The sequence below is a fragment of the Vipera ursinii genome (genome assembly GCF_947247035.1).
Source record: "Vipera ursinii genome assembly, chromosome: 2".
Taxonomy (NCBI): domain Eukaryota; kingdom Metazoa; phylum Chordata; class Lepidosauria; order Squamata; family Viperidae; genus Vipera; species Vipera ursinii.
This window is the reverse complement of record NC_139513.1, coordinates 290,802,509-290,828,224: the sequence shown is the minus strand read 5'-3', so window position 1 is coordinate 290,828,224 and position 25,716 is coordinate 290,802,509. Positions and strand designations below refer to the sequence as shown.

The 25,716-nt window shown below is 46.0% G+C and overlaps 2 protein-coding genes across 2 annotated transcripts in view; one reads left to right on the top strand and one right to left on the bottom strand.

Annotated features, from left to right (window-relative positions):
* Positions 1-25,716, bottom strand: part of TPGS2 (tubulin polyglutamylase complex subunit 2) — a 409,136-nt gene that overhangs the window by 289,437 nt on the left and 93,983 nt on the right. The gene's annotated exons all lie outside the window — the stretch shown is intronic.
* On the top strand, positions 1,453-23,523 carry LOC310635681 (aquaporin-3-like). Its single transcript, XM_083354900.1, has 6 exons — positions 1,453-1,640; positions 13,702-13,828; positions 15,593-15,730; positions 17,070-17,188; positions 18,300-18,517; positions 20,832-23,523. The coding sequence occupies exons 1-6, from the start codon at positions 1,533-1,535 to the stop codon at positions 20,998-21,000; spliced, it is 879 nt and encodes a 292-aa protein (XP_083211026.1). The 5' UTR covers positions 1,453-1,532; the 3' UTR covers positions 21,001-23,523.

Below are 25,716 nucleotides of genomic sequence, written 5' to 3'. Positions count from 1 at the left end.
GAGATGTTTCTCCTGGAAAAAAAAGCAAGAAGCACATGATTCTTAGCCTGGAGCATCTTTATAACAGAATAACTGGGACCTTGGACCTTGGAGGTCTTCTGATCAAAGAGAAAAGCCACCTGGAATTAAGGAGAAACTTCCCGACAGTGAGGACAATTAACCAGAAGAACAGCTTGCCACCAGAAATCGTGGGTGCTCCATCACTGGAGATTTTCAAGAAGAGGCTAGACCAGGGGTAGGCAACCTTGGCCCCTTTATGACTCGTGGACTTCAACTCCCAGAATGCCTGAGTCAGCATAGCTGGCTCGGGAATTCTGGGAATTGGTCAATCATTTGTCTGAGATGTTATAGGTTCTCCTGCTTGAGTAGGGGGCTGGAGTAGAAGTCCTCCAAGGTCCCTTCCAGCTTCTGTTCTGTTCCGTTCCATTCCATTCCATTCCATTCCATTCCATTCCATTCCATTCCATTCCATTCCATTCCATTCTATTCTATTCTATTCTATTCTATTCTATTCTATTCTATTCTATTCTATTCTATTCTATTCTATTCTATTCTATTCTATTCTATTCTATTCCAACCCCCTCTCAAGCAAGAGACAATATACCATTTTGGACAAATGGTTGTCCAATCTATTCGTAAAAATCTCCAGTGAAGGAGCACCCACAACTTCTGAAGGCAAGTTGTTCCACTGATTAATTGTTGTAATTGCCAGGAAATTCCTCCTTAGTTCTAGGTTGCTTCTCTCCTTGATTAGTTTCCATCCGTTGCTTCTTGTCCTGCCTTCAGGCGCTTTGGAGAATAGCTTGACTCCCTCTTGTTTGGGGCAGCCCCTGAGATATTGGAAGACTGCTATCATGTCACCCCTCGCCCTTCTCTTCATTAAACTACACATACCCAATTCCAGCAACCGTTTTCATATGTTTTAGCCTCCAGTCCCCTGATCATCTTTGTTGTTCTTCTCTGCTCTCTTTCTAGAGTCTCCGCATCTTTTTTTCACATCGTGGTGACCAAAACTGCATGCAGGATTCTAAGTGTGGCCTTACCGGGGCGTTGTAAAGCTGTACGAACACTTCACGTGATCTCGATTCTATCCCTCTGTTAATGCAGGATAAAGCCACTATGTTGGCTTTATCCTGGTTGATCCTGGGTCTGAGGCACTCCAGCCTAGGAAAGTGTGGAATCAGATTCGAACCCTTTCCAAACACCCTGCTTCAACCGGGCAATAACTTCTGTGTGTGTGTGTGTGTGTGTGTGTGTGTGACATTGCTGAGAAGAAAAGGAAAGGAAGGGAGAAAAAAAACAAACCACACGCTCTGTGCAATATTGTGCAGTGGGTGTGTCAGGGCGTGGGTGTGCACAGCAGCAGCCACAGGGCAGAGGAGGACCCGGGGCGGATCCAGGATCTCTCCACCTGCTTATAAGCTGGAGCAGTTTTGGATTCTGACATGAGCCCCAGAGAGCTGTGGCTGACGCGCTGAGATCCAGGCAATTCCTAGACTCCTTCCACACCTGTAGTGTGAGATCCAGGCACCATGGGGAGGCAGAAGGAAGTGCTGACAGCCATTGGACGGAGGCTGCAGATCAGGAATAAGCTTCTTCGGCAGGCCTTGGCTGAATGCCTGGGCACTCTCATCTTGGTGGTACGTAAGTGGATGGGGACTTTGTTAGATGTTTTTTGTGCCAGCCATGGCAGTTCCCCAAAAAGGTCATCAGATGGGAGCAAAGAGGCATCTTTGCTCCCACTGGTGGGTCAGGGGTCCCCGGCCCCTGCAGCCCCATTGGCGAGAGTTAATTGGTAAGGGAGGGACTGAGGACCCCCATAAAAACCTCTGCTCAGGGGCTGCTCTCCTCTCTGCTCTCTTTGTTCTCTCTTCTGCTTGCTTGCTTGCTGATCCATGAGCTCAACCCAGGCATGGATGCCTCCATGCCAGGGAACTCTTTCTATTTAATTTACCGTTAAATAAAGCTTTGAATGATTGCATCCCTGCATGCTGCCTTTTACTTGGAAGCACCTTAACGAATCATCGACCTCGTGAGACCATCTCACAGACTTGGTGGGGAGGGGGAGGAGAAGGAGGAGAAGAAGAAGAAGAAGAGAGAAGGAGGAGGTGGAGAAAGGAGAACGATGGTGGTATTGGAAGATGAAGAGGAGAAAGAGGGGAAGAGGAGGAGAAAGGGAGGGAGAAGGATGGGAGGGAAAGGAGAAGGTGAGAGAGGAGGAGAAATGGGGGAATGGAGGTGGAGGAGGAGAAGAATGAGGAGAAGAGGGAAGAGGGGAGAGAAAGGGGAGAGAAAGGGAGGAGGAGGAGGAGGAGGAGGAGGAGGAGGAGGTGAAGCAGGAGAAAGAAAAAACGGTGGTATTGGAAGATGAAGAGGAGAAGGAGGGGAAGAGGAGGAGAAAGAGAAGGAGAAGAAAAGGAGGAAAGGGAAAGTGAGAGAGGAGGAGAAATGGGGGAATGGAGGTGGAGGAGGAGAAGAATGAGGAGAAGAGGAAAGAGAGGAGAGAAAGGGGAGAGAAAGGGAGGAGGAGGTGAAGCAGGAGAAAGAGTAGGGGAGAAATGATGGTGGCACTGGAGGAGGAGGAGGAGAAGAAGAAGAGGAGGAGGAGGAGAAGAGAAAGAGAAAAAAGGAAAAGAATGGGAGGGGAAGGAGAAGGAGAGAGAAAAAGGAGAAGGAGAAAAGGAAGGGATAGAAGGAGAAGGAGAAGAAGGATGAGAAGGAGAAGAATGGGAAGAGGAGGAGGAGAAGAATGGAAAGAGGAGGAGGAGGAGGAGGAGGAGGAAGGCTTTACTCTCTGCCACTGGATGTGAAGTTTTTGTAATCCATCCAAGACTGGGTTTGCGCACCCTTCTCCCGTCAACCAGTTAAAGATTCTATCTGCTCTGTTCACACAAGATGAGAACGGTTAAAGTTAAGTCTGTTTTTCTTTTGGCTGAATATCTACCCTAGTGACGTCCAGCCTGTTTGGTTAATTTTGGCTGGAAAGTACTGTTCTAACCTAGGAAATGGGCTTGATTAGGGACCAGGCTCAGACTGTTGTGTGAATGGAGCCAGGGACTGAAAAATCAGGCTGAGGTTTTCTCACTCGTTGTGCCCATGATGGATTTGCTTCCGGAAGGGAAGAAGAATTGAAAATTCTTTCTAAATCTGACTATTTTGAACAGGCTAGCCTTGGGGTTTCACAGAGCTCCGTCAAGCAGTGTTGAAGCGTTCTGTCTAACTGGAAAGTTTGCACATTGGGTGTCGAAAAGTTTGAATTTCTTGAAAGGGTCCTTCCGACCTCTTCCAGAATTCAGATGGGGGAATGCTTCATATAGGTAATATTTAGAGCAGGGGTGTTCAACCTTGGCAACTTTAAGACCTTTGGACTTCAACTCCCAGAATTCCCCAGCCAGCCATGCTGGCTGGGGAATTCTGGGAGTTGAAGTCCACAAGTTTTGTGAGTTCAAGTTTCGCCTTAGCCATGACGTTGGCCGAGTTGGGTGGATGACTTTGGCCTATTCACACACACTCTCTCTCTTTCTCTCTCTCTCTCTCTCTCTCTCTCTCTCTCTCTCTCTCTCTCTCTCTCTCTCTCTCTCTCTCTCCCTCTCCCTCTCCCTCTCCCTCTCCCTCTCCCTCTCCCTCTCCCTCTCCCTCCCTCCCTCTCTCTCTCTCTCCCCCCCCCCTCTCTCTCTCTCAATCCAACCCATCTCACAGGGTTGTTGTTGACAAAACTCTTCATAACTCAGTGTTACTCAACCTTGGCCACTTTAAGATGTGTGGACTTCCCTAGCCACCTTGGCAATTCTAGGAGTTGAAGTCCACCTGTGTTACAGTTGCTAAGCTTGAGAAATTTCACCTTAACTACTACACTAAAAAAAAGCAAGGGAGGAGGAGAGGAAGGGAAGGAAGAAGGGAAAGGAAAGAAGGAGAGAGGGAGGAAGAGAAGGAAGGAGAAAGAGAGAAAGGGAAGGGAAGGAATGAGAGAGGGAGCAAAGGAAGGAAGGAGAGTGAGAACCAGGAAGGAAGGAGAGAGAAAGGAAGGGAAAGGAGAGAGAAAGGGAAGGGAAAGAGAGAGAGAAAGAAAGGGAAGGGAGGAGAGAGAGAAGGAGGAAAGGAAAGGAAGAAGAGAGAGAGGAAGGGAAGGGAAGGAGAGAGAGAGAACAAAGGAAGGAAGGAGAGAGTGAGAGCAAGGAAGGAAGGAGAGAGAAAGGAAGGGAAAGGAGAGAAAGAAAGGAAAGGGAAAGAAAGAGCGAAAGAAAGGAAAGGGAAGGGAGGAGAGAGAGAAGAAGGAAAGTAAAGGAAGGAGAGAAAGAAAGGAAGGGAACAGAAGGAAGGTAGAGAGGAAGGGAAGAAAGGAGAGAGAAAGGAAGGGAAGAGAAGGGAAGAAAGAGAAACACGGCTAACTTTGCAAGCTAATTCCTCTGAATAACAGGAGCTCCTTCTATTTAAGTTTTGGTTGAGAGCGATCACCTTGGTACCATCGAACATTCTCCAAACATCACATTGGTCATTGGTTGGCAAACCTGCCAGGTGATTTTTGCACCTCTTTAGCCCTACTTACCTTACTCCAAATCCTTTCGGGAGGCTGTAACTGAACCGTTGCTTATGGCCAGGGAGGTTAAGCCTTCCATTTCACAGGAGCTAAACTCTTGCCCAACCCATGACATTTCTTAAACCAGGGGTAGGCAACCTTGGCTCTTTTATGACTCGTGGACTTCAACTCCCAGAATTCCTGAGCCAGCCATGCTGGCTCAGGAATTCTGGGAGTTGAAGTCCACGAGTCATAAAAGAGCCAAGGTTGCCTACCCCTGCCTTAAATAATGCCCATCATGCAGTTTTTCCAAGGCAAGTCTCATGGGGCGCCTCTCCACGCTTAAGTAGAATCTGCTTGAAGTCATTCAGCGGGCTCAATTCACAGAATGAATGGGCCCCAAAGGACAGGGGGTCCTCGACTTATGACCACAATGGAGCCACAAATTTCCGTGCTAAGGGAGACCACTTTTGAGTTGAAGGTTGCCCCGTTTTACGACCTTCCTTGGCACAGTGCTTAAGTGAATCACCGCGGTTAAGTTAGCCACGCGGTGGTTAAGGGAATCTGACTTCCCCATTGACTCTGCTGGTTAGAAAGTCGCAAAAGGGGATGACATGACCCTGGGATGCTACAGGCGTCATACGTACGAGTCCGTTGCCTAGTGTCTGAATTTTCATCGCATCCTCTTGGGCGTACTGCAATGCTTGAGAGTCATAAGTCCCTTTTCTCAGGGCCACCGTAACCTAGAACAGTCAGTAAATGAACTGTTGTAAGTGGAGGACTACCTACAATCAGCCAGGTGTTGAGTCTAAGCTCGTTGGCCAAACTCAACCCGTCGTCTCTAGCAAAGGATGTGGGAAACTTTGAGCATCTTAATCTCTCCTTGCAATAGGAGTGGGGGGGATGAAGAAAAGGCGATTCTTTTGTTTTTCTACTTGGAGTAAACTTTTTCTGAAAACCGGGGAGAGAGGTCAATGATATTGTCACATCACAACAGTTGGAGTTGCTTTCCCCCAGTGTTTGGGATCAGAACTCCACAGCTCCATTGAGAGAAGAATGCGGGGAGGGGGCAGGTCTCCCCTCCTCTGTTCAAGGAGCTGCCTAGAGGTTTGCAAAAGCAGAAAAACAACGGCAAGCGGGAAGTGGCGGGGCCTTGCCATCTCCGCCACGCCCGTGCTGCGCACCGAGGTAACTCCGTAATGTGCTGATTCTTTCATCAACCCACTGCTCCCCTGTGCACAGCCATTCCTGGAAATTAATGGAGCCGAAGCACATTGTGGCAATCCAAGTGAGAGCTGCCCAGAGTTTGGTGTAGGATGGGCGGCTGTACGTAAATCATTTAAATAAATCAGGCCAGGATCTTTGTAGCTCAGGGTTGAAAGGTGGGCTTCTTGATCTGGTCTCTGAGCCGGGTTGTTTTCTCACAGATATTTCATGACCCAATTAGAGGACATCGTCAGTGCTAGAAGGGAGGGGGGGTTGTGGAGAGGAGGAGGAGGAGGAGGAGGAGGAGGAGGAGGACCACGACTGTGGGGTCCTTGGTGCTCTCTGAACTGGGTTATTTTCTTGCAGATAGGTAACTTTTGCCATTTGCCTGAAATGGTATAGGGTTTCCTGCCTGAGCAGGGGGTTGGACTAGATGACCTCCAAGGTCCCTTCCAACTTTATATATTATATTATATTATAACTTCATCAATTCTAGAAGGGGAGGGGGTTTGTGCTCTGTTTATATACTAGTGCAGGGGTAGGCAACCTTGGCTCTTTTATGACTCGTGGACTTCAACTCCCAGAATTCCTGAGCCATCATGGGGGAACTTTGGCCCCTTCATGACTTGCGGACTTCAACCCCCAGAATTCCTGAGCCAGCACGGCTCAGCTTGGAAACCTCTCTCTTTCCCCTCAGCGTGGCTGGCTCAGGAATTCTGGGAGTTGAAGTCCACGAGTCACAAAAGAGCCAAGGTTGCCTACCCCTGTACTAGTGGCTCGCCCTGTCAGTGTTGGTGTGAATGTTGTTGGTAATGTCTTGATTAGGCTGTTCTTTACTGAGATAGTAACCACCCGAGAACAGACAGCAAACCACCCCCTCCTTTCTAGCACTGGTGACATTGCCTAGTTAGAACATAGAATAACAGAGTCGGAAGGGACCTTGGAGGTCCTCTAGTCCAACCCCCTGCTTGAGTAGAAGACCCTGTACCATTTCAGTCGAATCGTTGCCCAGTCTTTTCTTAAAAGCCTCCAGTGATGGAGCACCCACAACTTCTGAAGGCAAGCCGTTCTACTGGTTAGTTGTTCTCACTGTTAGGAAGTTTCCCCTTAGTTCTAGGCTTGATTACTTCTCTCCTTGATTAGTTTCCATCCGTTGTTTCTTGTCTTGCCTTTGGGTGCTTTGGAAAATAGTTTGACACCCCCCCTCGTCTTTATAGGAGCCCCTCAAATATTGTATAATTATTGTACAATAATTATTAATTAATAAGTATTTATTATTATTGTATAATAAATATAATTGTAGAGTACCGTGTAGTATAGTATAATTGGGTCCTGAAACGTCTGCAATAAAAAAAACACCTGCACACAGGGAGCACCAAGCTCCCCGTAAGTAAGTAAGTAAGTAAGTAAGTAAGTAAGTAAGTAAGTAAGTAAGTAAGTAATTAAGTAAATTTGAATCCCACTTATCCCTCAGACCAGGAATGGGAAATGTCAGCATATGTGGCCGATAACTGCCTTTCCCTGAGCTTCTACAAGGCTAAAAATGTCCACCGAACTGAGGGAAGAACCATCGACACAAATTACAGTTCCATCAAATCACCAAACCTTCCAATTTCTGGATTTTTAAATCTGATTTTGAATCATTTCAGCAATGCCAAGGGCTGCCAAAGGGAACGTTTTCTCAAACTGAAGTGTAAGTTTTAGACGGCTGTGGTTTTCGGTGTGTGTGTGTGTGTGTGTTGGTGGTGGTGTTTTATCTGCGGGAGACACAACTCTGCAGATTGAGGCACCCTGCGCATGGGCTGGAAGAATTGTTCCCCCAGCTCTGATGAATACATTGTGTGAAATTTGGGGGGGGGGAAGATTCCCAGCCCTTTTGATATACTCTCCTGACATTCATGAGTTGACTTTTATGGATCTCTTAGCTGTCCCGAGCTTTCACTCTGGATAATTAACTGGCAATCTGACAAAGAAAGAAATATTTGGCCTGCCACTGAGGTAATAAAATTATCTCCTATCTTCCCTAAGGGCCAAATTCCTAAAGGGTAATGGGGTTAGTCCATGGGTTACAGCCAAACAGCTTAAGTAATTCCTTACGTCTCTGCAAACAGCAGTTTGATACCATGTTCTGTTGTTGAAGCTCAGCAATTCCTTTTTACGTCTGGGTTTTCCCTAAATATTATTTGAACTCCTTTTGGTCTTGACGTAGGTCAGTTCTGTGTCTTTACGGTCTGTGTAGATCTTTAATGTTAAAATGTCCATTAGAGGGCTGGAGGCTAAAACATATAAAGAGTGTTTGTTGGAATTAGATATGTCTAATTTAGTGAAACTAGGGACGCGGTGGCTCAGTGGGTTAGGACGCTGAGCTTGTCGATCAGAAGGTCGGCAGTTTGGCGGGTCGAATCCCGAGTGCCGCGTAACAGAGTGAGCGCCTGTTACTCGTCCCAGCTTCTGCCAACCTAGCAGTTCGAAAGCACGTAAAAATGCAAGTAGAAAAATAGGGACCACTACGGTGGGAAGGTAACAGCATTCAGTGTGCCTTTGGCATCTAGTCATGCCGGCCACATGACCACGGAGACGCCCTTGGACAAGCGCTGGCTCTTCGGCTTTGAAACGGAGATGAGCACCAGCCCCTAGAGTTGGAAACGACTAGCACGCATGTGCGGGGGAACATTTACCTTTTTAATTTAGTGAAAAGAAGGACTGGGGGAGACATGATAGAAGTGTTCCAAAATCTCAGAGGCTGCCACAAATAAGAGGGTGTCTGTGTGGGTCAAGCTATTCTCCAAAGCACCTGAGGGCAGGACAAGAAACAATGGATGGAAACTAAGCAAGGAGAGAAGCAACCTGGAATTACAGAGAAATTCCCTGACAGTAAGAACAATCAACCAGTGGAACAAATTGCCTTCAGAAGTTGTGGCTGCTCGATCACTGGAGGCTTTCAAAAAGAGACTGGACAATCATTTATCTGAAAATGTATAGGGTCACCTACTCAAGCAGGGAATTGGACTAGAAGACCTCCAAGGTCCCTTCTATTTGTCAAGCTTGAAGCTTGCTTTGCTGGTACAACAATTGTTGCTTCTTAGCTCGCCAACAAACATGGGGCGAGGATAGGGGAATAGAATGCAGGCTACATAGATAAAGAAGGCAGACCGTGAGAATCAAGGATGACTCACCAGGTGTCTGACCAGCTCAGAGACATGTTCTCATAACAATATATTTACAATTGGCCAATGTGACCTGTTAGGGTTTGGCTTGGGGTTTGTCAGAGCTGGTTTTGCTAGGGGTGACATGGCAGCAGTTTTCCAATATTTGAGGGGCTCCCACAAAGAAAAGGGGGTCCACCTATTCTCCAAAGCACCCGAAAGCAGGACAAGAAGCAACAGATGGAAATTAATCAAAGAGAGAATAACAAAAAACATCTAACAGATTTTTTTTTTAAAAAAGTAGATATTGGAAGAGCAAAGAGATTATATTTGCCCAGGTCTGAATAGCTGAAAGGAAGAGTCTAAAACAGAATTCCTCAATCTCAGCAACTTTAAGTCATATGGATTTTAGTTACCCAAATTAGCCGGGGGATTCTGGGAGTTGAAGTCCATATATCTTCTTGTCTAAAAAAACCCCGTTATCCTCTCAATTGCAATGGACAAAAAACAACAGCAACCTAAAATTGTACAAATGAACCATGTACAAAAGAGCAAGAAGGACAGTGAAATTAAAATGCAAAACTAGAGGTGAATCAGCAGAGATTTCAACATGTCTTGAGCGTCTCAGTCATCAGTAAACAAGGTTGATTTAAACCCAAGAAGGCTTTAAAAGAGTGGATTAATTGGGAGAGAATTAGGCTTCAGATTTTAATCAACGGGCTGATTGGATCGATCAGTCAGTAAAAACACAATTTAACTGAAAAGATCTTGCAATGAGTTGGGGCCACACCTATTTGTGTTTGTGGCACACAGGCTTCAAAATATTAATTGGATGGATATACATGAATATATCTGTGGAAAGAGACCTTGCCTTTTTAAGTTCAAAAAGGATTGCAGCCTAACATTGCTTCTGAGTAGACTACAAGCTACATTGAATCTGTTAGGGCATGCTTTCTCAACCCAGCAACTTTAAGCTTAAAGCTGCTAAGGTGGTCGAGAAAGTTAGGATTTACGTTCCTGTAAGTTTGTACATATTATTATTATTATTATTATTATTATTATTATTATTATTATTATTATTATTATTAGCAAAATAAGATTTCAAGTCCTCACGATGCTGATTTGTGACAAGCTGCAGTTTTCTTTTGTGAGCGGGTATGCATGGGGTTGTGTTGGAAAACATAACGTTGCGAAACCCTAGTGAACGCCAGCTTTCTTGCCCAACCCTGGCACCATTATCCTGTCTCTAGAAAGATTTTCCCAGTGCCAAGTTTAATTAACGAAGCTGCACACAAGAAGATCCCTATCACATCCCCAGGAGAACAAAAGAAACTTTGAAAGCTTGAAAATAGGCAGAATTTTTCGGGGAGCGCCTGATGATAGGCTTAAAAAAGGAAGCCTCCCCACTGCACCTCTTGGAACAGAGCAGATGAAATCTGTTAACAGCTTTAATGAAGTTTGGGATTGCTGGAATACAAGAAGATTAATTTTGGGAGGAACCCACTGGGCTTTGGCATTTACGAGCTATCCCTAAGGCAGGGAACACAAGCAGAATTGTGCAGGTGTTTTGTCTGTGTTCCCCACTGCACACACACACCCCAGGCAAGGTGGGGCAGCTGTTGGAAAGGGAAATGGAAAGAAGGTGATTTAAGGGTGGCGTTTCAAGCAAAGCAACACTCACGGGGTTCCTGTGGATACACGCTCCCCTCTTTCCTTGTCCCATTATTCTTTTTTTTTCCCCTCCAAAGGGTGGCGTCAACAGGATGAGTTCAATCTGGATCAGGACGAGGGTGGGACCCTGGTTGGCTTTGTCACTTGGCTTAGCAAACCCTGATCTTGATTTTCCTTCGTTCTGGTGCCTACAGAACAAGAGCAGCAAGCCTTGATGGGTGGAGAACATGCTGGAGAATCTGGATTGGGTTGGGCTAAACCAGGTGTCCAAACCACGGCAACTTGAAGACCTGTGGACTTCAAGTTCCAAATTTTCCAAGCCAGTATGGGAACTCTGGGAGCGAAAGCCCACAAAGTTGCCAAAGGTTGAGCTAAAGCTTTGGAAGTATCTGTTGGGATCTTGACTCTGGAGTCTCCCTTTTCGAGGACTGTTTTACATATATTGTAAAAATACGAAGAACGGGTACGGGGCTTGGGTTTGGCTAGTCTAAAGAAAATAAGAAACAGGGGAGACAGGATAGCAGTGCTCCAGTATCTGAGGGGCTGCCACAAGGCAGAGGGGGCCAGGTTGCTCACCAAAGCACCAGAGAGAAGGATGAGAAACAATGGTTGGAAACTGATGAAAGTGAGAAGCAACCTGGAATTAAGGAGAAACTTCCTGACAGTGAGGACAATCAACCAGGAGAATAGCTTGCCTCCAGAAATCGTGGGCGCTCCATCACTGGAGATTTTTAAGAAGAGACTGGACATTCATCTGTCTGAGATGGTATAGGATGGTTCTCCTGCTTGAGCAGGGGGTTGGACTAGAAGACCTCCAAGGTCCCTTCCAGCTCTATTCTATTCTGTTCTGTTCTGTTCTGTTCTGTTCTGTTCTACTCCAATCCATTCCCTTTTATTTCTGATTCTATTCTATTCCATTCTATTCTATTCTGTTCTGTTCTGTTCTACTCCATTCCCTCTTCTTTCTGATTCTATTCTATTCTATTCTATTCTATTCTATTCTATTCTATTCTATTCTATTCTATTCTATTCTATTCTATTCTATTCTATTCTATTCTATTCTATTCTATTCTATTCTATTCTATTCTATTCCATATATTCTATTCTATTCTATTCTATTCTATTCTATTCTATTCTATTCTATTCTATTCTATTCTATTCTATTCTATTCTATTCTATTCTATTCTATTCTATTCTATTCTATTCTATTCTATTCTCAAGATGTCTTCTTGAGATGAAGGATTGATGGATAGCTTTGGGAACCTGCAGCTAGAACTCCATAGCTAGCTCACTTTAAGAAACCAAGGAAGGTTGAGCTGATGAGATCTTCTGTGGAAGACCTCAGGAAGAATCCAGGGCTGTGGACTACTTAACGAAGTTAAGAAGCAAAACAGTTTGGAATAGGGGCGTTTGCAGCCCATAGTGAAACCAGCATGCTGGCTGGAGAATTCTGGCCGTTGAAGTCTGTCCATCTTAAAGCTGCTGAAGCTGAGAATCACTAGATGGTTGTGTCCAGTGCAGTGACTTTGTCGGTCTTCAAACAGGGCAGCTCTGTGTGAAAAGTGACACATGCGTTGTCTGCACTAATAATGCCCCACAGCACGGCACTATCTTGGAGATATTGAACCAGTCTGGTAGACTACAAAATTGAGGTCTCTGAAGTGGGTGGGGTGAGAGGAAATCACACAAATAAAGATGGCTGTCTTTATGGCAGTGGATAATGGGTACTGTGAAAGTTTGTATCCTGAGGCACAAAGAAAATGGAATCAAAAAGCCACGATCCATTGAGGAGTGCAGAAACGACATTCTTTCCTCGCCTTTTCCAGGGAGCTGCAAAATGTGTAAATGGATTTAATATAACTTTTAACTGTCTGAAATGGTATAGGGTTGCCAGCTCAAGCAGGGGGTTGGACTAGAAGACCTCCAAGGTCCCTTCCAACTCTGTTATTCTGAATTCTGTTATTCTGTATAGGGTCTCCTGCTTGAGCAGGGTTGGACTAGAAGACCTCCAAGGTCCCTTCCAACTCTGTTGTTCAGTTTCTGTTCTATTTCAGTCTCAGCCCTCTTTCAGACCTCAAGTTTGGACCCGCAATTGATTTATTGCCCAGTTTGGCATGCCATTCTCCTTTAACCTTTCTCAGATTACAGCCATTGTTTTTTGACAGCCCAGAACATGACAGGAGTTTTCAATAACTCAACTCTTTTGGCAGTTTTTGGTCAAGCCCAAAGGCGTTGTTGTAATCAAGTTGTACCAAAGCCAAACTTCCGGCAAGGGTGTCCAGGAGAAATCTTATCTTGTCCACGCCCCGGTGCAAGAAACTCCTTATTTGAAAGATAATAGGATTGCCTGACATAAAATGGCAAAGAAATGCAATTCAAAGTCCATTTTGGGTTTAAAGCTCAAGGTCAAACAGCTATTCAGAATTTTCTTTGTTATCCTCTGCTACGGAGTGAACATTAATCACCTTGTCAGTGGAAGGAGGAAGGAACTAATCTGGGAGCAAACAAGGCTTGATTGCATAAGAACCTGAAATAAAATGGAAAAAAAATATTTTCTTGGTTTCTTGGATACACGGAAACTCTTCTCCGTAATGCTACACCAAAAGTCCCTGACGTATGACCACAAGCGAGCCCAACATTTCTGTGGCTAAATGAGACAATCGGTTAAGTGAATTTTGCCCCGTTGTACAACCTCTCTCCCTGCCGTTGTTAAGCGAATCACTGCACTCGTTAAATCAGTAGCACGGTTCTTAAGTGAATCACCGCACTTGTTAAATCAGTAACGCGGTTGTTAAATGAATCCGGCTTCCCCCTTGACTTTGCTCGTCAGAAGGTTGCGAAAGGGGATCACGTGACCCCGGGACACTGCGACCGTCCTAAATACGAGTCAGTTGCCAAGTGTCAGAAATGTTGATCACGTGACCCTGGGGATGTCGTCACGGTCTTAAAGTGTGAAAAAACAGTCGCAAGTTCTCCTTTCCCAGTGCTCTTGTAACTTGGAGCGGTCACTCAGTGAACGGCTGTTAAGTGGAAGACTACATGTAAATATGGGCCACTTGCCGAGCGCCCGAAAGGCATTCGCAAGACCGTGTGACTCCAGTGAATTCTCTCCTTTTCTGAGGCTTGAAACGTGACTTCACCGAGATTCCTCCTCCTTTCCAGATGTTCGGTTGCGGTTCCGTGGCTCAGCTGGTGCTCAGCAAAGGGACTCACGCCCGCTTCCTGACGGTCAACCTGGCATTTGGTTTTGCTGTGACGCTTGGGATTCTGATTGCTGGACAAATCTCAGGTAGGGGGACTTTATTTATCTGAAAGACGTACGTGGCCACCCATCTTCTGCACCGTAAACCTGGCAGCTCACCTCCGCAGCAATACAGAGTTTCCTTTCCTTTCCTTCCCTTTTTCCTTCTTCCTTCCTTCCTTTCCTTTCCTTTCCTTCCCTTTCCTTTCCTTCCCTTTCCTTTCCTTTCCTTCCCTTCCCTTTCCTTTCCTTTCCTTTCCTTTCCTTTCCTTCCCTTTTTTCCTTCCCTTTCCTTCCCTTCCCTTCCCTTCCCTTTTTCCTTCTTCCTTCTTCCCTTTCCTTCCTTTTCTTCCCTTCCCTTTTCCTCCTCCTTTCCTTTCCTTTCCTTTCCTTTCCTTTCCTTTCCTTTCCTTTCCTTTCCTTTCCTTTCCTTTCCTTTCCTTTCCTTTCCTTCTTCCTTCCCTCCCTTCCTTCCCTTCCCTTCCCTTCCCTTCCCTTTTTCCTTCTTCCTTCTTCCCTTTCCTTCCTTTTCTTCCCTTCCCTTTTCCTCCTCCTTTCCTTTCCTTTCCTTTCCTTTCCTTTCCTTTCCTTTCCTTTCCTTTCCTTTCCTTTCCTTTCCTTTCCTTTCCTTTCCTTCCCTTCCCTTCCCTTCCCTTCCCTTCCCTTCCCTTCCTTCCCTTCCTTTTCCTTTCCTTTCCTTTCCTTTCCTTTCCTTTCCTTTCCTTTCCTTTCCTTTCCTTTCCTTTCCTTTCCTTTCCTTCCTTCTTCCCTTCCTTCCCTTCCCTTCCCTTCCCTTCCCTTCCCTTTCCCTTCCTTTCCTTTCCTTTCCTTCTTCCTTCTTTCTTTCTTCCTTCCTTCCCTTCCCTTCCCTTCCCTTCCCTTCCCTTCCCTTTTTCCCTCTTCTTTCACAGGCAATGCAGAAATGCCCTCCTGTTTAAAATATTTAAAATAAGCGACATATTAACTGCTTGTCCAGGCCTAACCTTTCTGATCTGCATTATTAGTCTGATTCACAAGGGGAGGGAGGGGTTCACACAAATGGATCATTTTAGCAGGCAGCAAAACTGCCGTGTTTGCAAACTGGAGGCTTGAGAGAATCCAGACAATGGGCGCATTCACTAAACCGCTCAGGGTGTTGGCCGATGAAGTCCCTTGTTCCTTGCTTGGCTTGGAGGGCTGGATCGGACCATATCTTAGGGTCAGTAAGCAGCAGCGCTCGCTGCACACCGGCCTGACACCAAAACACACACGCAATGGTGATGCAAAGGCTTCTGCTTACTTCCTCGTCTCCCAGAGTCTGACCCGAGTTCAGTAATCCTCAAGTGACGTCTTTCATGGAGTCTGCCCAGTACGGTTGTAAGTCACGACGATTGCAAAGCGGGTCACCACGTGACCGAGTTGATTTTACCACCTTTACTGGCCCCGGTCATTAAGCAAACACGGTTGCCATCAAAGCACATGGTGTTGCGGGTTGTTAATCAAACTCCACAGCCGTTAAGCAAATTCATTGTTTGCTCAAGGGGCATTTTTGACGAAAATTAGAATTCAAAGCTGCTTTTCTGCAAAAACGTCGTAACATTGTGCTTGTGTGACTGGGGGATGCTACCTACAGGATGCCACACCCCAGTTTGGATCATGTGACCATGGGGGAGGCTGCAATGGTTGTAAATGTGAAAAACGGTCATAAGTCATTTTTTTCCGGTCTGGTTGTAACTTTGAACGGCCACTAAACAAACGATTGGAAGTTGAGGGACACTGATACTTTACTTTTTATTTTGGACATTTGTCTAACCGTGGGATATTTTTACACAGGTGGTCACTTGAATCCTGCGGTCACCTTTGCGATGTGCTTCATGGCCCGGGAACCTTGGATCAAGCTTCCGATTTACACCCTCGCCCAGACCCTGGGTGCTTTCCTCGGAGCAGGCATCGTTTTTGGCTTATACTTTGGTGAGTCCATTCAAGGAGTTCTTTCTTCCTGGCTTCAAGGGCTGGCCATCTCCTTCAGCTTCCATCTTCATCCAGGTGGCCTCCATTGCCTTTCCTCCTCCTCCTCCCTTTTAACACTGATGAAGTTACCTAGTCAGGTTATGAAATGTCTGTAACTAAAGAAGTAGGTTCAGAGAGCACCAAGGACACCACAGTCCTCCTCCTCCTCCTCCCTGCCAACCTTACTCCCTGTCAACCCTAATAGTACTGAAGAAGTTACCTAGTCAGGTTATGAAACATCTGCAAGGAAACAACGAAGTTCAGAGAGCACCAAGGACCTCACAGTGCTCCTCCTCCTCCTCCTCCTCCTCCTCCTCCTCCTCCTCCTCCCTGCCAACCTTACTCCCTGCCAACCCTAATAGTACTGAAGAAGTTACCTAGTCAGGTTATGAAACATCTGCAAGGAAACAATAAAGTTCAGAGAGCACCAAGGACCTCACAGTACTCCTCCTCCTCCTCCTCCTCCTCCTCCTCCTCCTCCCTGCCAACCTTACTCCCTGTCAACCCTACTCCCTTATAGCACTGAAGAAGTTACCTAGTCAGGTTATGAAACATCTGCAAGGAAACAAAGAAGTTCAGAGAGCACCAAGGACCTCACAGTACTCCTCCTCCTCCTCCTCCTCCTCCTCCTCCTCCTCCTCCTCCTCCCTGCCAACCTTACTCCCTGTCAACCCTACTCCCTTATAGCACTAAAGATGTTACCTAGTTAGGTTATGCAACATCTGCAAGAAAATCACCAAGCTCAGTGAGCACCCAGGACCCCAGAGTTAAACCCTGAGCTACAAAGATTCTCTTCTGTTGAAACAAGAGCATTTCCTGTCTTCTCAGCATAGGCTAGAAGAAACAAATGCTGAATTCATATTGGATTTGCGGTCCATCTAAGCTGTTTGCGTCAAGTCTCGTGGCACTATCAGCTTTATTGATCCTAGTGGACCTCAAAAGACACCTTTGTTTAACAGGGAAAGGTTTAAAACTCCTCATTATGATGGAAACAGTAAAAAGCTGAATTATCTTCAGGGGTGTTGCCCTGCCCGGGGGTGTCTGATGGGTGTCTCTGTGTGTGTGTGTGTGTGTGTGTGTGTGTGTGTGTGTGTGTGTGTGTGTGTGTGTGTGTGAAGAAAGGTCAAGATGGGGACTGCAACTGCATGATCAAAGTTCTGACTGTTTTTTTAAACCTCTGTTGTACCGTGGGACGCCTCTGAAAAGGAGGCATGGCTTTGATGGAACTTCTTTTTGGGGGTGATTGGGAAGGAATTCTGGGTGGTTTCCTTCAATTCTCTGTTTTGATCCCTTTTTCTAGATGCCATCTGGGCATTCGGTGAAAACCAACTCTTTGTAGTGGGTCCCAATGGGACGGCTGGCATCTTTGCCACCTATCCGTCAGAACACTTGAATTCCGTCAATGGATTTTTTGACCAGGTAAGGCACAAATGTCCAGACTCAACACGATCATATTGGGGGTATATTAAGCAAAGCCTAGTTGACGAAAAGACAAACTAGGGATGACGTGATAGCGGTGTTCCAATATTTGAGGGGCTGCCGCAAAGAACACAACAGAACAGAAGAGAACAGAACAGAATAGAAGAATAGAATAGAATAGAATAGAATAGAATAGAATAGAATAGAATAGAATAGAATAGAATAGAATAGAATAGAATAGAATAGAATAGAATAGAATAGAATTGGAAGGGACCTTGGAGGTCTTCTAGTCCAGCCCCTTGCTCAAGCAGGAGAACCTATACCATTTCAGACAAGTGACTGTCTAGCCTCTTCTTAAAAACCTCCAGTGATGGAGTGCCCACAATTTCTGGAGGCAAGCTGTCCCACTGGTTAATTATCCCCACTGTTAGGAAATTTCTCCTTAATTCCAGGTTGCTTCTCTCTTTGGTCAGTTTCCAACCATTGTTTGTTGTCTTGCCCTCTGGTGAAGAAGAAGAGGAGGGTCAACCTATTCTCCAAAACTCCTGAGGGCAGGACAAGAAGCAACGGATGGAAACTAATCAAGGAGAGAAGCAACCTACAACTAAGGAGAAATTTTATAACAGTGAGAACAATTAATGAGTGGAACGGCTTTCCTTCAGAGGTTGTGGGTGCTCCAACACAGGAGGTTTTTTCAGATTGGACATCCTTTGTCTGAAATGGTATAGGGTTCCCTGCCTGAGCAGTGGGTTGGACTAGAAGACCTCCAAGGTCCCTTCCACCTCTGTTATTCTGTTAAGCTTCAGTCTCTTGAGATGACCATAATGTTGGGACAGGTAGAAGAGAAGAAGACCACAAACAGCATCGTAGTGGATGGATGGTGATAGATGGGACACTTGAAGGGCATATCGGGGATGGGTCATTCTGGAGAAGGTCTAAGTGTGTGTTATAAGGTCTCCTGTCTTGGGCAGTAGGTTGGACTAGAAGACCTCCAAGGCCCCTTCCCTTTTGTGTCATTGTCAAGACACTCTTAAGATTTATCAAAGTGACTTCCTATTTCTTTGAGGAACGCGTGTTTTAATCTCTTTCTTTCTACCCTCTTCCTTCTTAGTTCATTGGCACTGCAGCATTGATAGTGTGTGTGCTGGCCATTGTGGATCCTTACAACAACCCCGTCCCAAGAGGCTTGGAGGCCTTCACAGTTGGCTTCGTCATCTTGGTTATTGGGACATCCATGGGCTTCAATTCTGGTTACGCCGTCAACCCAGCTCGAGACTTTGGGCCCCGTCTCTTCACCGCCATTGCTGGCTGGGGCACCGATGTTTTCACGTAAGTGGCTTCCGTGTCTGGTCTGTGACTGAACTTTGAGCAGGGGGTTGGACTAGAAGACCTCCAAGGCCCCTTTCAGCTCTTTTGCTCTTCTGTTTTTCACTAAAACCTATGAAGAACGGTTGCAGGATTTGGGTTGGGCTAGACTAATGAATAGAAGGACTAGGAGTGACATGATAGCAGTGTTCCAGTATTTGAGGGACTGCCACAAAGACGCGGGGGGTGGGGGTGGGGTGTGTTTAAACTTATTTTCCAAAGCATCAGAAGGCAGGACAAGAAACAATGGATGGAAACTAGTCAAGGAAAGAAGCAACTTGGAATTAGGGAGAAACTTCCTAACAGTAAGAACAATTAACCAGTGGAACAACCTGCCTCCAGAAGTTGTGGGTGCTCCAGTGCTGGAGTTTTTAAAAAGAGATTGGACAGCCATCTGAAATGGTATAGGATCTTCTGCTTGAGCAGGGGGTTGGACTAGATGACCTCTAAGGTCTCTTCCAGTTCTAGTTCTAAGAGCCTTGGTGGAGCAGTGGGCTAATGCCTCCTTAAGTAACATCAGCTGCCTGCAATTAGTGCAGGTTCGAGTCCCACCAGGCTCAAGGTTGACTCAGCCTTCCATCCTTCCGAGGTAGGTAAAATGAGGACCCAGATTGTTGAGGGCAATAAGCTGACTTTGTAATAATGCCGCTTGGGGTGTGTGTGTGAAAGCCCTAACAAGCAGGCATATACATAGGATGAAGGCTACTGCTAAGCTTGTAAGCCGCCCTGAGTCTTCGGAGAAGGGCGGGATATAAATGGAATTAAAATAAAATAAATAAAATAAATAGTCTGATTGGTTGACATTGCTATGATTGTTGTTCAGCGCCAAGGGAAATGTCTAGAAGGCACAGTTGGTGAGATGGGGTGTGGAACTGGGGTGTGGAGGTGAGGAACAATTCCATTGTTAATGATTGCCCAATGAATCTACGTTGATGCTACCGTTTTGCTGGATCCTGGGCAAAAGGTTGATAGGCAGGAATCCTAAAATTCAGTTTTACCTGTCCAATTCAGTAAAAAGAAGAGATAGTTCAAAGCCAAGGGGGGGGGAGAGAAAGATGACCCCCCCCTATGATCTTGAAAAGCATGAATAGAAATAGGTCACTGAGGGTGAAGGGAAGAGAGGAGACATACCCAACTGTGAATTCCTTGCTGCTCTCTGACCTTCGTGGTTTTCTTGCAGGCGTTTCATGACCCAACTAGGTAAACATCTTCAATGCTACTGATAGTAGCACTGCTGATACTGGTAGCATTGATTATGTGACCTACTTGGGTCATGAAATGTCTGCAAGAAAACAACTCAAGCTCGGAGAGCAACAAGGACCCCATAGTCCTCCTCCTCCTCCTCTCCACAAACCCCGCTCCCTTTTAGCACTGATGATGTTACCTAGCTGGGTTATGAAATGTCTTCAAGAAAACCACCAAGAGAGCACCAAGAATCTTACAGGTTTTTTCCTCCCCCTCCTCCTCCTCTTCCTCCTCCTCCTCCTCCTCCTTTCCACAAACCCCACTTCCTCCCTAGTTGGGTTATGAAAGGTCTGCAAACGAACAACCAAGCTCAGAGAGCACCCAGGACCCCACAGTCCCTCCTCTTCTCTTCTTCCTCCTTCTGTTTCTCCTCCCCTAAACAAACTTCACTCCCTTCTAGCACTGATGATGTTACCAGGTTGGGTCATGAAATGTCTGCAAATGAACATCCAAGCTCAGAGAGCACCCAGGACTCCACAGTCCATCCCTCCTCCTCCTCCTCCTCCTCCTCCTCCTCCTCCTCCTCCTCCTCCTTTCCACAAACCCCACTCCCTTCTAGCATGGATGATGTTACCTACTTGGGTCATGAAATGTCTGCAAATGAACATCCAAGCTCAGAGAGCACCCAGGACTCCACAGTCCCTCCTCCTCCTCCTCCTCCTCCTCCTCCTCCTCCTCCTCCTCCTCCTCCTCTCCACAAATCCCACTCCCTTCTAGCATGGATGATGTTACCTAGTTGGCTCATGAAATGTCTGCAAATGAACATCCAAGCTCAGAGAGCACCCAGGACTCCACAGTCAGTCCTTCCCCCTCCCTCCTCCTCCTCCTCCTCCTCCTCCTCCTTTCCACAAACCCCACTCCCTTCTAGCACTGATGATGTTACCTAGTTGGGTCATGAAATGTCTGCCAACAAACAACCAATCTCAGGGAACACCCAGGACCTTACAGTTCAGCCCTGAACTCCCAATATTCTCTCCTATTGACCTAGCCAACTACATTTCATCTCACCATTTCTCCTGCTTGTATCTTACAGCGCTTGTGGACACTGGTGGTGGATTCCTATCGTTGCCCCCTTCCTTGGTGCCATTGCAGGTGTGATGGTCTACCAGCTGATGATAGGTTGCCATGATGAACCACCTCCTGAAGCCAACGATGAGGAGAGCGTCAAGCTGTCCAACGTGAAGCAGAGGGACAATGTCTGAAGCTGCTGAGCAATGCACTTGCTCCTTGAACAATTTTTTTTTAAAAAAAAAAGAAGATAAAAATTTAAAAACTGAAAAGAACCAAAGAAGAAAGCAAAATGTTCTCACAACAGGAGTTTGAAGCCTTCTCTACACTTACTTCTTTGTCTACCTTTGATGTTTTTTTTGTTAAGGCAGCTTTCTCCCATCAGGTTCCCTCCAGATGTTTTTGGAACTAGAATTCCCAGGTTCTTCTTTCAACCTGCTGGCTGGGGATGATGGGAATTGGAGGCCCACCAAATCTGGAGGTCACCAGATGGAGGGAACGGCATAGGAATGTGCAGGTCTACCCTTCATCTTTTTGTCAAGGCAGCTTCCCCCCCCCTCCAGTCCTTTCCAGACATTTCTGGAACTAGAATTCCCAGGTTCCTTTTTGATCATGTTGTCTGGGGAGAATGGGAATTGCAGTACCGGCAGACCTGGAGGTTACCAGGTGAAGGGAGCTGCCTGTGAACATACATGTTGATGTTTCTATTAAGGTAGCTTTCTCCCATCAAGTTCCTTCCAGATATTTGGGAACTAGAATTCCCAGGCTCCTCTTTGACCATATCGGCTAGGAAGAATGAGAATTGCAGTCGCAGCAGATCTGGAGGTCACCAGATGGGGGAAACTGCCAGTGAATGTGCATATCTCTTGTCTTGTTGGGGGATTATGATCCAACTTTAGCTTGCTCTGTGGGACCACCTGTCCAATAGTTGTGCTTCCAGTTGGGATGTTTTGGCTACCTGGGGCTCCTCTTTCACTAAGTCCTAACAGGTTTGCCGCTCCCCTGTTGCTTCTTCTTTTGGCATCAGATGTGTTTGGAGGGTATAGATTCATCTTCGTAAATAAATTTGTGGGCCACGGTTTGAGAAAAGGATGGGGGAAAAAGCTATTACATCTGTTGTGCACAGCTGGATAGTCCCAATCCATTCATTTACAGGGCTGGATTTTCTGCAAAACATTTAGGGTGAATGAGTCAATGATACAAGATACCGAATAAGAGAGTCGGGAGGGACCTTGGAGGTCTTCTAGTCCAACCCTCTGCTCAAATGGGAGACCCGATACCATTCCAGAAAAATGATTATTCAATATTTTGTTGGAAATCTCCAGTGCTGGAGTACCCACAACTTCTGGAGGCAAACCAGGCCGAAGTCCTAAATTTGGCCAACTTTTTTTTTCTCTTCGTTCGTTGCAAAAAAAAAAAAAAGAAAATTCTGACAATAGGAATTGAATTCAAGAGTGCGGATAGACAGGGAAAAATCCCATCAAGAGGAAAATGCAATTGTTTTACTGTTGTTGACCTTAAGCCAAACATTGTAGAAAAATGTTTGGAGGGTCCCATGCTGTCTTTCATCTAGGCCAACTAGAAATTTCTCTGGATTATTCTAGAACAAATAATTTTTGTCCCAAGCATTTAAGTCTTTTGCTTACTGAAAAACCACTGTGTACATTTAATTCTTGCTTTAACTTGTTTTTTTTACTTCATTGTCTTAAACGCACATTTATAAAGAGATCTTCAGATAGTTTCTACTACCACGTGTCATTCACACCCAGGGATGTGTGTGGCAGGACTGAGTGTTGAATTTTGGCCCAGGTCTTTTACATAGGGATATGTTTTAATGCCTAGTGGGTAGTACAACAGAACTGGGAAGAAAAGAAAAGTGTAGATTAGTAATATCAGGCAATACCTCCAGTTTTTTCAGAGTCAGTTTAATCTAGTGGTTAAGGCACCAGCCTAGAAACCAGATGGTGAGTTCTAGTCTGGCCTTAGGCGTGAAATTTGAATGGGTGACTTTGGGCCAACCACCAGGAGGTGGTGAGTTCTAGTTCTGCCTTAGCCATGAAAGCCAGTTGAGTGACTTTGGGCCAACCACCAGGAGATGGTGAGTTCTAGTTCTGCCTTAGCCATGAAAGCCAGTTTGGTGACTTTGGGCCAACCACCAGGAGATGGTGAGTTCTAGTTCTGCCTTAGCCATGAAAGCCAGTTGGGTGACTTTGGGCCAACCACCAGGAGACGGTGAGTTCTAGTTTCCACTTTAGGCTCAAAAGCTGGTTGAGTGACTTTGGGCCAGTCATTCTGTTTCAGTCCAACCCACTGTGCAGGGTTGCTGTGTAGGAGGAGGAAGGGGTATTAGGTATATTCCCTACCTTGAATTATTTTTAAACAATAATAAAGGCAGAATACAAATAAAATCAATAAAAATCATCTGGACCCTAACCTATCCTTTAAAAAAAAAGCACTTCCAATGAAACTATGTAAGATACACACACACACACAGAGAGAGAACTCTTCCTATTGCCTGTGTGATGCAAGCTTCCTTAAATTATGGGTTCCCTGAACAATCTGTAAAGTTTTTACCATTTGTATTGTATTTCCAGGTATTATTTTTTTTTAAAAAAAATGAAATTAATACATGTCTTGTATAATTGCTGTGATTGTTTTGCAGTATTTGTAAACTGGACTGTAATAAATAGATTGGCCTTGCAAATGCCACTGTTTGATACGAACGAATTGCATTGAATCCTTTGTATTTCTATTTGTGCACAGTCCTTGGTGCTCTCATGACCCAACTAGGTAACATCATCAGTGCTAGAAAGGAGAGAGGGTTGTGGGGTGGGGGGGAGAAGGAGGAGGAGGAGGAGGAGGAGGAGGAGGAGGAGGAGGAGGAGGAAGACCATGGGGTCCTTGGTGCTCTCTGAGCTTGGTTGTTTTCATTACCCCACTAGGTAACTTTATCAATCCACTAACCTAGTTATCGAGTTCAATGATGAAATATCTGCAGGAAAACCACCAACTTGAGTGAGCAACCCAGACCCCGTTTATTAAGTACAACTTTGCAACTCAACAGATGGCTAACTGGGTTTGCTTTTCCCTGCTTCTGACCCAACACCGGCTATGTTTCCACAATATACTTGACCTGCTAGGGCAGGGTTAGGCAACCTGGGCTCTTTTATGACTGGTGGACTTCAACTCCCAGAATTCCTGAGCCAGCACGGCTCAGCTTGGAAACCTCTCCCTTTTCCCTCAGCATAGCTGGCTCAGGAATTCTGGGAGTTGAAGTCCACCAGTCATAAAAGAGCCAAGGTTGCCTACCCCTGTGCTAGGGGAATTGATCTTCCCTCTGGATGGAAACAAAACACATCCATGTATAGCAGGGGTGTCAAACTCAATTTCATTGAGGGCCACATCAGCATTACGGTTGCCCTCAGGGGGCCGGGTGGGTATGGCCTACTGGGTGGGCATGGCTAGAGTGGGTGTGGCCTACTGGGTGGGCGTGGTCAGCTCTACATCATTCGCATCAAGGGTGCCTATGGGGGCCTGGGCAGGAGTGGGACAGATCTGAGGGTCTCTGGCAAGAGGAGGGTCTCTGGGCCAGGGCCAAGGCAGTGGGGGCCGTTCCCTCACTGTTTCCAGGATGGCTTCGCGGGCCACATGAAACCACTTCGCGGGCCGGATCCGGCCCCTGGGCCTTGTGTTTGACGTGTCTGATGTATAGCAACTAGCAATCAGAAGACACGATGAAACCTCTTTAATTTCACAATACAAGGACAGAGATAAGTTAACCATCATTTCAACCGGGAAGCTCTGAGCATCCTAGACCTAGCCAAGTCCAAACATGCTAGAGAATTCCTGGAAGCCTGGCACTTTGACAAATTGGCTATTGACAAGCAAATTGAGATACGCAACCTCTTCATTCCATTCCACAGAGTCAATCAAAAAAGGTGAAAGACCAAAACACTTCCTCACCAGCAAACACTGAGATAAGCACAGATTAACACCACCTTCGATCTAGACCAACAATCAAGAAGTAAATCACACTCCAATCAAGGAACTGCCAAGGCCACTCTCACCAACACTGACAGGGCAAAAGCCATATGTATATAAACAGAAGTAAACCCCACTCCTTACTAGTATTTACTACTTTTGTCATGAAACATCTGCAAGAAAACGACCAAGCCTGGACAGAACTAAGGAGCCCACAGTCCTCCTCCTCCTCCTCCTCCTCCTCCTCTTTCTTCTTCTTCTTCTTCTTCTTCTTCTTCTTCTTCTTCTTCTTCTTCTTCTTCTTCTTCTTCTTCTTCTTCTTCTTCTTCTTCTTCTTCTTCTTCCTTCTTCTTCTCCTCCTTCTTCTTCTTCTCCTCCTCCTCCTCCTCCTCCTCCTCCTCCTCCTCCTCCTCCTCCTCCTCCTCCTCCTCCTCCTCCTCCTTCTTCTTCTTCTTCTTCTTCTTCTTCTTCTTCTTCTCCTCCTCCTCCTCCTCCTCCTCCTCCTCCTCCTCTTTCTCCCCTCCTCAAACCCCCTCCCTTCTAGCATTGAGCATGTTACTTTATTGAGTCAGAAAACATCTACAAGAAAATGACCAAGCCTGGAGAGCACTGAGAATCTCACAGTTGTCCTCTTCCTCTTTGCAAACCCCACTTCCTTCTAGCACTAATGATGCTCCCTAGTTGGGTCATGAAATGTCTGCAAGAAAACCACCAAGCTTAAACAACACCAAGGACATCACAGTCCTCCTCCTCCTCCTCCTCCTCCTCCTCCTCCTCCTCCTCCTCCTCTTCTTCTTCTTCTTCTTCTTCTTCTTCTTCTTCTTCTTCTTCTTCTTCTTCTTCTTCTTCTTCTTCTTCTCTCCTCCTCCTCCTCCTCCGTCCCCCTCCCCCTCCTCCACCTGCTTCTGCTTCCTCCTCCTCATTCCTCC

Coding starts and splice junctions, on each gene's coding strand:
- LOC310635681 (XM_083354900.1), top strand. CDS start 1,533: ATGGGGAGGCAGAAGGAAGTGCTGACAGCCATTGGACGGAGGCTGCAG. Junction 15,731..17,069: donor CGTTTTTGGCTTATACTTTG/GTGAGTCCATTC, acceptor CCCTTTTTCTAG/ATGCCATCTGGGCATTCGGT. Junction 18,518..20,831: donor TGGGGCACCGATGTTTTCAC/GTAAGTGGCTTC, acceptor TGTATCTTACAG/CGCTTGTGGACACTGGTGGT.